Raw genomic sequence first — 17,650 nt, forward strand, 5'->3', positions numbered from 1 at the left:
CATGTGCCTTTTACTGAGGAGTGGCTTCTGTCTGGCAACTCTACCATAAATGCCTGATCGGTAGAGTGATGCAGAGATGGTTGTCCTTCTGGAAGTTTCTCCCATCTCCACAGAGAAACTCTGGAGCTCTGTCAGAGTGATCATCGGGTTCTTGGTGACCTCGGTGACCATGGCCCTTCTCCCCCGATTGCTAAGTTTGGCCGGATGGCCAGCTCTAGGAATAGTCTTGGTGGTTTCAAACTTCTTCCATTTAAGAATGTTGGAGGCCACTGTGTTCTTGGGGACCTTCAATGCTGCAGAAATGTTTTGGTACCCTTCACCAGATCTGTGCCTTGACACAATCCTGTCTCTGAGCTCTACGAATAATTCCTTCGACCTCATGGCTTGGTTTTTGCTCTGACATGCACTGTCAACTGTGGGACCTTATATAGACAGGTGTGTGCCTTTCCAAATCATGTCAAATCAATTGAATTTAGAAACAATCAAGTTGTAGAAACATCTCAAGGATGATCAATGGAAACAGGATGCACCTGAGCTCAATTTCGAGTCTAATAACAAAGGGTTTTAATACTTATGTAAATAAGGTATTTCTGTTTTTGCTTTGTCATTATGGGGTATTGTGTGTAGATTGATGAAAAAAAAACAATAATTTAATCAATTTTAGAATATGGCTGTAACGTAACAAAATGGGGAAAATGTCAAGGGGCCTGGAAACTTTATGAATACACTGTAATAACTGTGGTTAGAGCCCAATAATTAGTCAGAAACCCATAACTGTCAGGGGTTGTAAATCAAGTCCTTATTGTCACTGCCCAACATTCTGGGAAACTGAAAAGAAGAGTCCCTCCCCTTCCCAACACTCTCCTCCAAGAACATCCCAGGACCTTCCTGCCCTTACAGTGAAGATAGGTCAAGGGTAGAGAGAGGGAGCAGAGGTGGGATGGGGAAGCTGTGCTCAGCAGTGGTGTGGAGGACATAGAGATATGGGGCTAGGGGCAGAGCAGAGCAGAGCTAAGCAGTGGTGTGGAGGACATAGAGATATGGGGCTAGGGGCAGGGCAGAGCTAAGCAGTGGTGTGGAGGACATAGAGATATGGGGCTAGGGGCAGGGCAGAGCAGAGCTAAGCAGTGGTGTGGAGGACATAGAGATATGGGGCTAGGGGCAGAGCAGAGCTAAGCAGTGGTGTGGAGGACATAGAGATATGGGGCTAGGGGCAGGGCAGAGCTAAGCAGTGGTGTGGAGGACATAGAGATATGGGGCTAGGGACAGAGCAGAGCTAAGCAGTGGTGTGGGGGACATAGAGATATGGGGCTAGGGGCAGGGCAGAGCTAAGCAGTAGTGTGGAGGACATAGAGATATGGGGCTAGTGGCAGGGCAGAGCTAAGCAGTAGTGTGGAGGACATAGAGATATGGGGCTAGGGGCAGAGCAGAGCTAAGCAGTGGTGTGGAGGACATAGAGATATGGGGCTAGGGGCAGGGCAGAGCTAAGCAGTAGTGTGGAGGACATAGAGATATGGGGCTAGGGGCAGAGCAGAGCTAAGCAGTGGTGTGGAGGACATAGAGATATGGGGCTAGGGGCAGGGCAGAGCTAAGCAGTGGTGTGGAGGACATAGAGATATGGGGCTAGGGACAGAGCAGAGCTAAGCAGTGGTGTGGAGGACATAGAGATATGGGGCTAGGGGCAGGGCAGAGCTAAGCAGTGGTGTGGAGGACATAGAGATATGGGGCTAGGGGCAGGGCAGAGCTAAGCAGTGGTGTGTAGGACATAGAGATATGGGGCTAGGGGCAGGGCAGAGCTAAGCAGTGGTGTGTAGGACATAGAGATATGGGGCTAGGGGCAGGGCAGAGCTAAGCAGTGGTGTGGAGAACATAGAGATATGGGGCTAGGGGCAGAGCAGAGCTAAGCAGTGGTGTGGAGGACATAGAGATATGGGGCTAGTGGCAGAGCAGAGCTAAGCAGGGGTGTGGAGGACATAGAGATATGGGGCTAGGGGCAGAGCAGAGCTAAGCAGTGGTGTGGAGGACATAGAGATATGGGGCTAGTGGCAGAGCAGAGCTAAGCAGGGGTGTGGAGGACATAGAGATATGGGGCTAGGGGCAGGGCAGAGCTAAGCAGTGGTGTGGAGGACATAAAGATATGGGGCTAGGGGCAGGGCAGAGCTAAGCAGTGGTGTGGAGGACATAGAGATATGGGGCTAGGGACAGGGCAGAGCAGAGCTAAGCAGTGGTGTGGAGGACATAGAGATATGGGGCTAGGGACAGGGCAGAGCAGAGCTAAGCAGTGGTGTGGAGGACATAGAGATATGGGGCTAGGGGCAGGGCAGAGCTAAGCAGTGGTGTGGAGGACAGAAGTTGTCTACACTTGACACTTACATGAGACTTCTGTCAGAATACGAAGCTTGCATTGAAAACACGAGTCTAGACGCACAAAAGTCACTTTGTGATCTGATTGTGTTCAGATCTGTCTGAACAGTTGGTCAGGGACGCATTGTGTGCTGATTTCTCCTCAGCCTGGATGCAAGAGAGATACAGTATGGGGCTAGGGTAGGGTAGAACTCAGGGTGAGGTGATGTCAGAGAGGAGTGGCCATGGCAGGGGTCAGAGCTCAGCCTCTTACCTGTTCTGTTGCTCCTGCTGCAGGAGCTGGACAGCGATCTTCCTCAGGTCCAGCACTTCCTTCAGCTCATCTTCATCCTCCTCAACTAGCTGATCTTTTTCAGAGCTGCAGGAAACAGGGACATGGCAATTCAGTTTGAAGCCAAAACCTATGCCAACTATACTCCCTATAATAGCATTAACTAAGTGTGTGACCCTACTATAGTGGCAGCTATCCAACAACATAACCTTCTCAGCATGTCTACTGTCTGGGCCTGTTATTATATTATGTCACTTCTGCTATCATCTACAGCTGCTAATTATCAACTATAGTACATTAACTAGTGTTGTAAATTAGTTATTTAAGGAGACAGATAGATCAATATGATTTCAGTTCAAACTTATAGAAGTTAAAAGGTGAATTTTCTTCCGTTCCTCCTTTCTTCTGTCTATTCAAGTGTAGTGAAGACTTACCCAGACTCCTCTTTCCAGTTCTCCTTATCTTTGCTTTGGTGTGACTTGTTAAGAACCTTCTCCAATTCCTGACACACAGAATAAAAAGTAAACTCAATAAAATCATGTTATTTTTATTTAACCTTTATTTAACTAGGCAAGTCAGTTAACCAAACCTGGGCTGCCGCCCTATGTGACTCCCAATCACGGCCGGTTGTGATACAGCCTGGAATTGAACCAGGGTCTGTAGTGACGCCTCTAGCACTGAGATGCAGTGCCTTAGACCGCTGCGACACTCCGGAGCCCATAAACAGATATGTAAAAGTAAAATCCCCACACTCTTATCCAAGTTCAATCACAACACATTTCATTTAAACTTCAAGCTGTGTGCTTTGGCTGATTCCACAGGTTTCCAGCCCCCAAAAAAAATAACGAGACGATCGGTTGGCTTTATTCAATCAAATGTATGGCATTTGAAGCTTTTGACTCAATGAAAGATAAGATTAGTTTAAAGCTTGTACCAAAACCTCCCATTCTTCAGAGCTAACAGTGGAAAAGAACAGGCACTAATTGGACACACTAGCTCACCCAGGGATAGCTCAACAGTGGAAGACTAGTGTAGTTAATGGTGTACTGTAGTGGTCATACAGCTCTCTATGGATCCCTGTTGATGTACCTTTATACATGAGATGTAGGGTCCACTCTGCTGCCCGTCTGACAGGGCAGCATCTTCCTCTGCGTTGGGCTCGATGAAGTCAAAGGGTACCTGATCTACGGGAGCAACACACCAGGTTGAACCTCAGACTAATGTGCTTGTTGCCAGTTGAGCCCATCAATGCTCAAACCGTTTTTTTCAAACAGTCAAATCCACTGCATCCAAACAGGTCTTACCTTTGCCTGACTCCATCTTGGAGAGGAGAGAGAGGGCATCGGCGCGGGCCGTCTCTGAGACCTGAGAGTGCAGGCTGATGGTATCATCGTCAGAGGGCTAGAGGAAGAGAGGGAGAAGGAAGAGGAGAAAGCTCAGTGTTAAAGTGAGCATAAAGCATAGAGTTCAGGTGTACTGAACATGTCTGCAGAAGAACTGCAGTGTCAGGATCAACGAGCCATGGTTGAACGCACAACAGTCCTCAGTACAATCTAGGCCTCAGTTCAGCCTGACTACAGTGGGTGAACTCTGACCTCTGTCGCAGACAGTCTTTTATCCCCGTTGTCACTGCCGATACCAGAGTCGGGAGCATGGTTCTTACTGGGGTAAAAATCCTCCATGCTGCAGAGACATATAAAGGGATAGTCAGTAATAAACAGTCAGACAGTTTTGATTCAGACACATTCATGACAATTTCGTAAGCACTTCAAAATATGTAGAGACCTGTGTCATTAATCTTCAAATATGTCATACCAGTTGTCATTACAGTTTCATGGCACATACTGCATATTCATATCATTCATGATGCATATGGTCAATGGTCTTGTCTGTAGTATACTTAAGCAATGAGGCCAGAGGGGGTATGGTATATGACCAATATACCACAGCTAAGGGATGTTGTTAGGCACAAAGCAATGAGGAGTGCCTGGATACAGCCCTTAGTCGTGGAATATTGGCCATATACCACAAACCCCAGAGGTGTCTTATTGCTATTATAAACTGGTTACCAACATAATTAGAGTAGTAAAAATAAATGTTTTGTCATACCCGTGTTATTGGTTGTCAGCCGATTGGCATTCAGGGCTCAAACCACCCTGTTTATAAATATAATTATGATATGATATAAGAGTGTATACCTGTCTGTGAGAGGCTGGGGAAGGCAGCGTTTGCCCAGAGAAGGGAGGTCCAGAGAGTCAGGCTTCTTATCCATCCTACAAGCCTGGATGTTCAGGTACTTAAAGATGTGCACCTTGCCCTTCAGGCAGATCTGAAACACACAAATACAAAGTGCATGAAGGATATATCCAAGTGCTGAAATGAAGTGCCCAAGTGTTCATTCAAGCAGAAATTAAATCATGCTGCCCACTAGATGGTGCAACTGTTCCTCGGAGACCATTAGGTGTATATCTTGGTATATCATGAAAACTGTCACAGCTAGGGGGAGTTGTTTCTAGGCATGATGCCAAGCTGAGGTTAACCTGTGTTAAATCGTCGGCACCCCATACCTGATACACATCGAGATGGCTGTGGATAATCCCATGCAGTGCCAAAATGTCATTTACAGCATAAACTACCACAGGTGTTGCCACACACTCTCACTCACACACTCTCACTCACACACTCTCACTCACACATACCTGTGCAGGTGGGGACTGCATAGGGTTGTTGTCGAGGACGATGTGCTGCAGCTGCCTGAGTCTCCTGTAGACAGGAGGGATCTCTGTGATTTTATTGCAGGAGAAGTCCAGTCTGATGAGTGGCAGGTCAGCCAGCTCTGGGGAGAGACAAAGAAAGAAAGCACAAGAGGCATGGGTTTGGATATAGAATAAGGAGAGAGATTACCCTCAGACCAGGGGAGAGGACATAGACAGCTACCTACCCTCAGACCAGGGGAGAGGACATAGACAGCTACCTACCCTCAGACCAGGGGAGAGGACATAGACAGCTACCTACCCTCAGACCAGGGGAGAGGACGTAGACAGCTACCTACCCTCAGGCCAGGGGAGAGGACGTAGACAGCTACCTACCCTCAGACCAGGGGAGAGGACATAGACAGCTACCTACCCTCAGACCAGGGGAGAGGACATAGACAGCTACCTACCCTCAGACCAGGGGAGAGGACGTAGACAGCTACCTACCCTCAGACCAGGGGAGAGGACGTAGACAGCTACCTACCCTCAGGCCAGGGGAGAGGACGTAGACAGCTACCTACCCTCAGACCAGGGGAGAGGACGTAGACAGCTACCTACCCTCAGACCAGGGGAGAGGACGTAGACAGCTACCTACCCTCAGACCAGGGGAGAGGACGTAGACAGCTACCTACCCTCAGGCCAGGGGAGAGGACGTAGACAGCTACCTACCCTCAGGCCAGGGGAGAGGACGTAGACAGCTACCTACCCTCAGACCAGGGGAGAGGACATATACAGCTACCTACCCTCAGGCCAGGGGAGAGGACGTAGACAGCTACCTACCCTCAGACCAGGGGAGAGGACGTAGACAGCTACCTACCCTCAGGCCAGGGGAGAGGACGTAGACAGCTACATACCCTCAGGCAGCATGTGAAGACAGTTCCTCCTGATGTTGAGTTCCCGTAATGAACGGAGCCTCCCAACCTGAGGGGGCAGCACCTGGATCTCATTACAGCTGATGTCCTACATGGGAAGACAGAAAGCAGGCTGTCACACACAGACACGCCAGTAACAATTTAGCTGCAGTGTTTTTTTATGAGCTCTGGGCTTGTGCTCACCAGTTCCATCAGTTCTTTGGCCTTCCCAATCTCCTCTGGGACAGACAGTAGCTTGTTGTTGCTCACCACCAGCACTTTGAGAGGGAGGTTGAACAGGTATTTTGGCAATGTTGAGAGAAGGTTCCGGCTATAGAAACACAAAATACACATGTACAATATAGGCAGTATGAAAGTTTTATCCTGTGCGCAAGGATAACATTGGGGACATTAGGAAAAGATCAAGCAATGAATGTCTCCTCAATGGGTTAACAAAATGTTAGTGAAACAGAGGACCAGAGCAGACTGATATCCGTGGCTATGTTTACACAGGCAGTCCAATTCAGATTATTTTACCACTAAATTGGTCTTTTTTTTTACCCCCTTTTTCTCCCCAATTGTCATGGTATCCAATTATTAGTAGTTACTGTCTTGTCTCATCGCTACAACTCCTGCACGGCCTCGGGAGAGGCGAAGGTCAAGAGTCTTGCGTCCTCCGATACACAACCCAACCAATTTGCACTGCTTCTTAACACAGCACGCATCCAACCCGGAAGCCAGCCGCACCAATGTGTCGGAGGAAACACCGTACACCTAGCGACCTGGTCAGCGTGCACACCCGGCCCGCCACAGGAGTCGCTCGTGCGTGATGAGACAAGGATATCCTTGCCGGCCAAGCCCCCCTAACCCGGACAATGCTGGGCCAATTGTGCGCCGCCCCATGGGCCTCCCGGTCGCGGCGCACAATTCTGGATAGCAGAAAGAACATTTGATATTGAGTCAATACTGCCATAATACTTAACTATACCAGGTCACTACAATGCTGATATCATGTTACAGTATGAGGTCATTGGGTCAACAGATCACGCCACATACTTCCATGAGTCATCACTGACCTTATGTTTAGATAGGTCAGCATCTGCAAGTTGATGATGGCTTCAGGGATGCATTTGATGCAGTTGTGGTAGAGGTTGAGAGACTCAAGGGGGGCGAACAGACACACCTCTGGAGGGATCTCTGTGAGCCTGTTCTTCGACAGATCTGGGGGAGGGAGAGCCAAGAGACAGACAGCAGGTGAGGGTCATGGGTACACAGGGACTACATACTGTCATACATGTATGGTCAAATTCTTCATCGAGTAGCACAGATCAGGTGTTGGCTACTGTATGTATCAGGATGTAATGTAAGAAAGGATCCAAACAGTCTCTCCAGAAGCTGCTGGACACTCTTAGAAAAAAGGGTTCTTAGGCTGACCCAATAGGAGAACCCTTTTTGGTTCCATGTAGAACCCTTTTGGGTTTTAAATGGAACCCGAACGGGTTCTACCTGGAACCAAAAATATTATTCAAAGGGTTCTCCTATGGGGACAGCCGAAAAACCCTTTTAGATTCTAGATGGCACCTTTTTGTGACGGTTGGGTCGTAAGAAATCCTCTGGGAGAGTAAATTGATTACACGCAGTCTTGACTGGTCAATATGTCTGAATGAGTGATCAATGGGAACATGGCATGTTTCTCAAAGACAGCTGGAATTACACTAGGCCTGAGCACAGTTCTATTACACACAGACTCTAGCACACAGTCATATCCATTTCCAGATCCAGTCACAGTCTTTCCCAAATCGATATATCGATTCAATGAGAGTAGTCTGGCCAACTCCTCTGTGTCTGTGTAATAGCTGTTGACCCATACTCTTTCAAATTCTGCATCAAACCAAAATTAACCTAGGTCCTTTGGTGTTTCGTGGATATTTGTGGCGCTGTTACAGTGGATACTTTTATCAAGTAGATGCCAGGAATTTACTAGCCACAGGTTGGTGAACCGGAGACAGTTAATCAGTCAGAGTTCAGTCCTCATCATGAATGGCACATTATAATACCTTATAGGCTTCAATGACAGGTAATACTCTGCTAAGATGAGAGGTTAAGGCAGGGGTTCTCAAACATTTTGGGGCCGGGGACCACTTCTGTGTTAGCAAATTGATCAGGGACCCCCTCATAATCACAACGCAACACGAGTGAGATAAGAATAGCCCACTAGGAGTTGTATTATTTATTATGACGTCTGCAGTACATGGCTAGACAAACCAAGCCTCGGGCCCGGGGAAAGTACATACATTGTAGGTTAATAATATTACATTGTATTGTAATACACAATTTAAACGCATTCTATGGATCCCTTGGCAAAAAGTAGTTACATCTGTTGGTAGTAAAATGTAATATATACACAGTACCAGTCAAAAGTTTGGACACACCTACTCATTCAAGGGTTTTTCTTTATTTGTACTGTTTTCTACATTGTAGAATAATAGTGAAGACATCAAAACTGTGAAATAACACATGGCGTTTGTACTTGCGTACTATTGTGTGTACAGATGAACATGGTCCCTTCAGGCATTTGGAAATTGCTCCCAAGGAGGACCTTTTTCTGAGGTCTTGGCTGATCTTTTTCACTTCAAGGCACTTCAAGAGTTTGAAGGTAGGCCTTGAAATACATCCACAGGTACACCTCCAATTGACTCAAATTAGATTCTAAAGCCATGACATCATTTTCTGGACATTTCCAAGCTGTTTAAAAGACACAGTCAATTTAGTGTATGTAAACTTCTGACCCACTGGAATTGTGATAGTGAATTATAAGTGAAATAGTTTGTCTGTAAACAATTGTTGGAAAAATGACTTGTGTCATGCACAAAGTACATGTCCTAACCGACAAACTATAGTTTGTTAACAATACATTTGTGGAGTGGTTGAAAAACGAGCTTTAATGACTGCAACCTAAGTGTATGTAAACTTCCAACCTCAACTGTATATTTATATATATATTTTATAGATCTGGCCGCGGACCCCCTGCAGTACCGCTGACCCCACTTTGAGAACCCCTGGTGTAAAGAGACTATAATTATGTTGCCCTCGTTCACAGTAATATTTTGCTGAATTAATTAGACTCACAGGGCTTACTGATTTCAGGGGTCATGAAACGGTGCGTAATGAGAAGAATGATTGATAAAGAGAGGTGGAGAGAAGAGAAGCGAGAGAGACAGCCGTGAGGAACACGTCACTGCCCCTTTCAGATAAGATTGTATGGTTGTGATGCAGTAGGCCCATCCCTCTGTCCAATAATTGATGTGATGGCGAGTGGAGTGCCTGGCACATTGTACTGTGCCCCTCCTCAGCCTCCGCTCTAGCCTCAGCTCGATCCCCAGCTGTGCTATCTGGCAGCTACCACTGCCTCTCGGAGAACCAATGATGTCTGGAGGAAGAGCCTCCTCCTCCACCCCCTGGAACAGACTCACTGCAGCTCCTCCATTCACAAATTACACGGTCTGCAATACAGCTACTGTACCTACCTACTGCACCACTCTCCATTCACAACAAGCTGCCTACTCTAGTTTACCACCTCCTCAATTCCTCACACACTATTCTACCACAACCACACTGTGCGTTACAAACAACTGATATTCTGTCACATGGTTCATGCACAATGTGGAATGATCACTATAGCTATGTTCACTGTACATTCTGTCTATTCCTACAACGTCTACATACAGTATCTTCCTGTGAACGTAACTGTAATGTAAGAGGCCTATCAGGGTCTGACCCCATACATGAGTAGTCTAGGCTCTGCATGTGTCCCTCACTCGATGAAGGAGAGTTCTGCAGTGCTCCGTGAAGGAACTGTGAAGGCCCTGGCTACCGATACCATGGCAACCACACGCAGAGAGGAGGGGAGCGGCAAGCAACTGAATCACATGAGGGGACGTGTCTATATGCCTTGATATGCATGTCTGTGTTTGCTTCAGTAGTGCATGCTTGCATGCAAAGGAGGGAAGGAGGTTGTGCTGATACAACTGATTTCTAAATGAAACTAAAACAAAGGTCAAGCTCCTCAAACACAGAGGGAGTTGGTTCCTGAGCAATCTAACAAACTGGTCTCAGCCCTATGTCTGTATGTAGGAGTGAGTGTTCAGCATGGTGAGTAGGAGGGTGTTGTCTGCCAAAACAATGCTGTTTTAATTAGAGGGCAGAGACGGCAGGACTAAAGCTTTATCTCTAGGCCAATCACAGGTCTTGGCAGACTACTTGATATTATGGCCTTGTTTTTTTCTCATCACTAATCTCAAAGCCAAGACTGCATAAAGATGCCCAACGTATCCTTGCATTTAAACAAGCTCAAATCCAGATATTTGATTGTCTTTCTGTACATTCTTAACCTGTAAAAGACCAACCAGGATGAATTCCAATTGCATCTCCTCCACTCATGAGAGACGTATTCCTTTCTTTCCGTTTTCCTGGGAATTACTAGTCAGGGAAATGATAATAGGAACCTGGGGCTACCATCCAGTCAGATCTCACATGGCAGAGACAAGACATGAAAGGAAAAGTGGGATCACAACAAGCCTCACTGCTAGTCAGACCCCACTGCTTATCACACACATTGTAGCACAGTATTGTAGCTCTGTTCAGAGAGAAAGAGCTGTTTTTGACAAACATAAGGGAGCCATCTCTGAGTAAGCCTGTTACAAATTGCAGCATTTACTGTGTGGGAGACATTTCCATAATGAAGTGTTTGTGTTTAACTCCGTTCCTGAGGCAGAGTTCTGAGGCGGGAAGATGGATACATCATCGCTCCATCACACAGCTAATGAAATGTGACAAAAACTCCAAGAACCTCCTCAGAGTTAGGGCTGGCACAATTACCGTATAAACGCCGGTTATGGATGTAGACGGTCATGAAATAAAATAACAGTCTTAACCGTTTAAAAATACAGTATATATATATCTTTTTTTACAAACAGCTGACTGAAGACGGGACAGCCAGGCATTGGTGCAGTTGAGTCCGTTTCCGCTGTAACATGGGTTCTTAACAACATGGCGAAACTGTTGCTGCTTGCTGAAACAAGAAACTAGCGGCATGAGTCTTCGGTTGCCAAGGCAACGGCCCCCACAAAATGCAGCGGCAGCACACAGAAATATAATTCATTCTAATTTCTAGCATTATATTTCTATGGCAGCACATGCAGTCGGGAGCGAAGGAGAGGAGAAAAGGTGTGTCTAAAACTGGTTTATTCCTACGGAGACCGCGGCCATTTTGGCTGGCCAATTACCGTCATCCAAAATTCCATAACTGTCATAACCCTACTCAGAGACGATGTCAACATGCACGCTACATCAAAGACTCTGTAGCACAGGGAACACAATCTACATTCCAGTCAGATGGGTCCTCGTGAAATTTACCTGCACTTATTCCAATATACAGGGCACTCAGAAAGTATTCAGACCTATTGACGTTTTACACATTTTGTTATGTTACAGCCTTATTCAAAATGGATTCAATAGTTTTCTTCCCCTCATCAATCTACACACACAATACCCCATAATGACAAAGCAAAAACAGGTTTTTACAAATGTTTGCATTTATATAAAAAAATATTTAAAAAAACAACAAACTGAAATATCACATTTACCTTAGTATTCAGACCCTTTACTCAGTACTTTGTTGAAGCACGTTTGGCAGCATTTACAGCCTCAAGTTTTCATAGGTAGAAGTTTGGCACACCTGTAGTTGGGGAGTTTCTTCCATTCTTCTCTGCAGATCCTCTCAAGCTCTGTCAGGTTGGATGGGGAGCGTCGCTGCACAGCTATTTTCAGGTCTCTCCATAGATGTTTGATCGGGTTCAAGTCTGGGCTCTGGCTGGGCCACTCAAGGACATTCAGAGACCTGTCCCGAAGCCACTCCTTTGTTGTCTTGGCTGTGTGCTTAGGGTCGTTGTCCTGTTGGAAGGGGAACATCGCCCCAGTCTGAAGGCCTGAGTGCTCTGGAGCAGGTTTTCATCAAGGATCTCTGTGTACTTTGCTCTGTTCATCTTTCCCTCGATCCTGACTAGTCTCCCAGTCCCTGCCGCATGTGACGTGACAAAGCGAATTCGACAGACATGTCATAATGTTCCTCATACAGACAGGCAGACTTGCAGCATGGAGAGGCAGTGATGGTAACCCCATGTGACAGTGACATCTCTCATCCTCAACCTCCTGTCCCTCACTGCACAGCTGTGATGCCTTAGAGGACTGCTGTATAACCCTGGTCTGCCTGGCTACATCACAGAGAGCTAGCCAGGCAAATACACCAATATCTTATACCAAGCCTAATGGTGGTGGGCTAAGGCACAAACACATCAACCCCTGTTACTGCCAGTAATTTAGCTTGTAGAGAAGTCACAGTGACCTATTTCACAGTGCCTTTCAGGTGGAGGGCTGTGTGGAGGGGCTGATGATGATGGAGGGGGCTGGGGGGAAACCTATCGTCTCAGCTGTGTACCAGAGGGGGTATAATCCCTCCGCCCCACGTCACTCCTCCAGGGACCTCTCTATCCACAGCAGGGTCACCCTCTCAGTGGAAGATGGGGAGAGGAGAGGGAGAGGGGGTTGGCATATATCACTCTATACCACACTATATCACTCCCACTCACAACCTGAGGATGTATCATTACAACTCCCCAGAGACCGAGCTGTAAATGGATGCTTGTAGGTCTCCTCCATTACTCCATCAGCCAGAGGGGACAAAAAGGCCCACGGTATTGCTTTGGGGCAGTAGACCCCAACAGAGATACAACCCCCTCCCCTTGTTATTCACCCCAACCTTGGGCTACGACCTTCATTTTCAGGTGATTTAGTCTGTATGAAAAATACTCCTGACCAAGGTCAGAAGATAATGTAAAGATAATGTAAAGATAATGTTGCGCCCAAATCGCATCAACATTTTGAAGATTGCGAGTCGATTCACTCTGACAACTGTGATGAATTAGGCCCGGTCACACAAAGATTAACATTTTCTAAAGAAACGGTGTGTTGATTCACACAAACATTCCCATATACTCATGCCTTAAACACACACATGCACACACACATGAACACATGCACACACATGATGTGTGTGTGCGTCACGTTCTGACCTTTATTCCTTTGTTTTGTCTTTATTTAGTATGGTCAGGGCGTGAGTTGGGGTGGGCAGTCTATGTTAGTTTTTCTATATTTTCTATTTCTGTGTTTGGCCTGATATGGTTCTCAATCAGAGGCAGTTGTCAATCGTTGTCCCTGATTGAGAACCATATTTAGGTAGCCTGTTTTCCTTTGTGTTTTGTGGGTGGTTATTTTCAGTCTTTGTGTGTCTGCACCAGATAGAACTGTTTCGGTTGTCACTTTGTTGTGTTCAGGTTCTTATTAAAAAGATGAACACTAACCACGCTGCGCTTTGGTCCTCTACTTCTTCCACCTTTGAATGCCGTTACAGTGTGTGTGTGATGGGGATGTGTCTCTGCTGATGCAGGTTTAATTGGCCCATTTGAGCCTGTGTGTGATGGAGCCTGAGCTCTGGATAATCATGGCCTAACACAGTAATTACAGACCTGTGTGAGGAGCTGTACAGCCCCTGGTAAAGACACACACACACAGACATACACAGCCCAGCTCAATTATGACATATTACTTACGATTACAGCAGCTCCATCAGCACCAATTAAACTATTTAGCAACACATTCATTGGCTTAATTGAATACGAGTCCATAGCTATTGGGAAGTACTGTATGTAGAGTCACACATGGATTCAGGAACATACACATATTGATCTCTGTTCTCTCCCACACGAACACATAGTCTCCTGTCTTTATCTCTGTCTCTCAGACACAAACACAGACACATCTAGACAGACAAAAGTGCTCTCTCTTTCTCACACACGCACACACACACGCACACACACACACACACACACACACCCTAATGTGAGGCTTAAGGCACAGCTTCAGCAGCCAATAAAAGCTTTGCTGCCAATTCTGTGCTGATAGCTAGTCTTCCAACATGCATCATTCATGTTGTACAGCGTAGGTGAGCCTTGATTTCAAATACGTGTGTCTACCCATGTAACCGGCTCATCCCTATCCTGTGATGTCAGAGCGCAGGAGCACTGTATGGGAGCGGTGAGAGAGCAGCCCCCCAGCACACAGGACCCAGCTCCCCTAACTCTGACTTTCAGCAGAACAACAAATCCCAGACAGACACATGAATCTGAGGGCCCACAGACACAGACTTGGAGACAGACAGACTATAGAGTGGAGGAGACAGACTGGCCAGACAGACATGAGGGAGAGGTGAGGAGAGAGACAGACTCAGGCATCTCTCTTTTGATGATATGTGCAGGAAGACAACAGTTGGTGGATGTGCTGTGAATCTAAAGGCTCATCTCTCCCATTAAGGGGAAGACCAGGGTTGGCCCAGGCCCACTTCTAGACTTAGACCTGGAGGTTATGAAGGGGACCCCCTGCTGGACTCAACAAAGGTCTGGCCACTCGTGTTTGGGGAACATTTGAAGCACACGGGTTGATGGGGAAGGGGGTGGGGAGAAGGGTGATGCTTTGCTTTTGTGATGCTGTCCATTTGTCTGTCTCTATCCTTGCCTCTGACCAAACGCCATCTGTGGCATAAGTAGGCAGCCAGGCAGACATACAGGCAGACATCTGTTAATGCCCAAAGAGCTCAAGCAGAACAGGGCCGGCAAGGCTGACTACCCTCCAGCCAAACCACTAGGCTGACTACCCTCCAGCCAAACCACTAGGCTGACTACCCTCCAGCCAAACCACTAGGCTGACTACCCACAGCCAAACCACCAGTATGACTACCCCCCCAGGCAAACCACCAAGCTGACTGACTACCCTCCAGCCAAACCACCAAGCTGACTACCTACCCCCCAGCCAAACAATCAAGCTGACTACCTACCCCCTCCAGCCAAACCACCAAGCTGACTACCTACCCCCCAGCCAAACCACCAGGTTTGACTACACCCCAGTCAAACCACCAGGCTTGACTACACCCCAGTCAAACCACCAGGCTTGACTACACCCCAGCCAAACCACCAGGCTGACTACCCCCCAGCCAAACCACCAGGCTTGACTACACCCCAGTCAAACCACCAGGCTTGACTACACCCCAGTCAAACCACCAGGCTTGACTACACCCCAGTCAAACCACCAGGCTTGACTACACCCCAGCCAAACCACCAGGCTGACTACCCCCCAGCCAAACCACCAAGCAGACTACCTACCCCCCAGCCAAACCACCAAGCTGACTACCTACCCCCCAGCCAAACCACCAGGCTTGACTACACCCCAGTCAAACCACCAGGCTTGACTATACCCCAGTCAAACCACCAGGCTTGACTACACCCCAGTCAAACCACCAGGCTGACTACCCCCCAGCCAAACCACCAGGCTGAAGCCTCTTCATCAAGTCAGGAAAGGACATTCAAAGTCTAACCACTAGGCAGGTAGCCAGCTGGTGGTTAGAGCGTTGGACTAGTAACCGAAAGATTGCTAGATCGAATCACAGAGCTGACAAGGTAAAAATCTATTGTCCTGCCCCTGAACAATGCAGTTAACCCACTGTTCCTAGGCCGTCATTGTAAATAAGAATTTGATGACTTGCCTAGTTAAATAAAGGTTAAGAATAAATAAAAATCTAGTGGAAATTACTCTGTCCTGCCTCCAGGACAAAACTCATCCCAATAAACATCAACCTGCGGACTAACATTGAGTAGTATCACTTAATACAAAGCAGCATAGAATGTATACAATCATTTGTTTTGAACTGACAATATTCTGTCACTGTCAAAGTACAATCTTAATTTAGAGAGTTGTAGTGATGGGGGTGGATAAATCGATACTGTAACATATTGGGACATTATTTCCTATAATATATCGTATTGTTTTGACAATATCGGAATATTGTTTTTGCGCTAGTTGGCTGTACCTGCACTAAAACTCAATTTTAAATAGAGAGACAATTAGTTTTCAGCATTTCTATTTCCATGACTGATCAAAACTCTCATGGCTCACTCTGCAGCAGACATATGGGGAACAATATGTTTGGAACATTGAAACACAAAATAACAGTATCGAATCACAATACATGTAGAATCACAATACATATAGAATCACAATACATGTAGAATCACAATACATGTAGAATCACAATACATGTAGAATCACAATACATAGAGAACCGTGAGAATCACAATACATATAGAATCGTGAGAATCACAACACATATAGAATCGTGAGAATCACAACACATATAGAATCGTGAGAATCACAACACATATAGAATCGTGAGAATCACAACACATATAGAATCGTGAGAATCACAATACATATAGAATCGTGAGAATCACAATACATATAGAATCGTGAGAATCACAATACATATAGAATCGTGAGAATCACAACACATATAGAATCGTGAGAATCACAACACATATAGAATCGTGAGAATCACAATACGTATAGAATCGTGAGAATCACAATACGTATAGAATCGTGAGAATCACAATACGTATAGAATCGTGAGAATCACAATACGTATAGAATCGTGAGAATCACAATACGTATAGAATCGTGATAATCACAATACATATAGAATCGTGAGAATCACAATACATATAGAATCGTGAGAATCACAATACGTATAGAATCACAATACATATAGAACCGTGAGAATCACAATACATATAGAACCGTGAGAATCACAATACATATAGAATCGTGAGAATCACAATACATATAGAATCGTGAGAATCACAATACGTATAGAATCACAATACATATAGAATCGTGAGAATCACAATACGTACACGGAGACTTGATGAACAAAATATCCAACAATAGAACTCCAAGTGCAGACAAACATCCTGATCTGGCTGGGATGTGTTCAGACTTTTTTTCTCTTTTTTTTCAGGCAAGCATACAGTGGGGAGAACAAGTATTTGATACACTGCCGATTTTGCAAGTTTTCACATTGTATGATTTTTAAGTAATTAATTTGCATTTTATTGCATGACATAAGTATTTGATCACCTACCAACCAGTAAGAATTCTGGCTCTCACAGACCTGTTAGTTTTTCTTTAAGAAGCCTCCTGTTTTCCACTCATTACCTGTATTAACTGCACCTGTTTGAACTCGTTACCTGTATAAAAGACACCTGTCCACACACTTAATCAAACAGACTCCAACCTCTCCACAATGGCCAAGACCAGAGAGCTGTGTAAGGACATCAGGGATACAATTGTAGACCTGCACAAGGCTGGGATGGGCTACAGGACAATAGGCAAGCAGCTTGGTGAGACGGCAACAACTGTTGGCGCAATTATTAGAAAATGGAAGAAGTTCAAGATGACGGTCAATCATC

The 17,650-nt window shown here is 46.0% G+C and overlaps 1 protein-coding gene across 7 annotated transcripts in view; it reads right to left on the reverse strand.

The window, feature by feature from the left end:
* LOC110509412 (leucine-rich repeat and calponin homology domain-containing protein 2) overlaps positions 1 to 17,650 on the reverse strand; it is an 80,425-nt gene that overhangs the window by 38,182 nt on the left and 24,593 nt on the right. For all 7 annotated transcript variants that reach the window (XM_036968346.2, XM_036968345.2, XM_090226672.1 and 4 more), the window contains exons 2-11: positions 7,316 to 7,460; positions 6,444 to 6,570; positions 6,243 to 6,348; positions 5,335 to 5,471; positions 4,834 to 4,964; positions 4,231 to 4,318; positions 3,940 to 4,036; positions 3,725 to 3,819; positions 3,070 to 3,137; positions 2,618 to 2,722 (exon numbers count right to left, since the gene is read on the reverse strand). In XM_036968346.2, coding sequence (XP_036824241.2) covers positions 2,618 to 2,722; positions 3,070 to 3,137; positions 3,725 to 3,819; positions 3,940 to 4,036; positions 4,231 to 4,318; positions 4,834 to 4,964; positions 5,335 to 5,471; positions 6,243 to 6,348; positions 6,444 to 6,570; positions 7,316 to 7,460 — 1,099 coding nt within the window. The remainder of the gene's footprint in view (positions 1 to 2,617; positions 2,723 to 3,069; positions 3,138 to 3,724; positions 3,820 to 3,939; positions 4,037 to 4,230; positions 4,319 to 4,833; positions 4,965 to 5,334; positions 5,472 to 6,242; positions 6,349 to 6,443; positions 6,571 to 7,315; positions 7,461 to 17,650) is intronic.

This window comes from Oncorhynchus mykiss, chromosome 29 (assembly GCF_057628025.1).
Source record: "Oncorhynchus mykiss isolate SJ-2025 chromosome 29, ASM5762802v1, whole genome shotgun sequence".
Classification (NCBI taxonomy): Eukaryota; Metazoa; Chordata; class Actinopteri; order Salmoniformes; family Salmonidae; genus Oncorhynchus; species Oncorhynchus mykiss.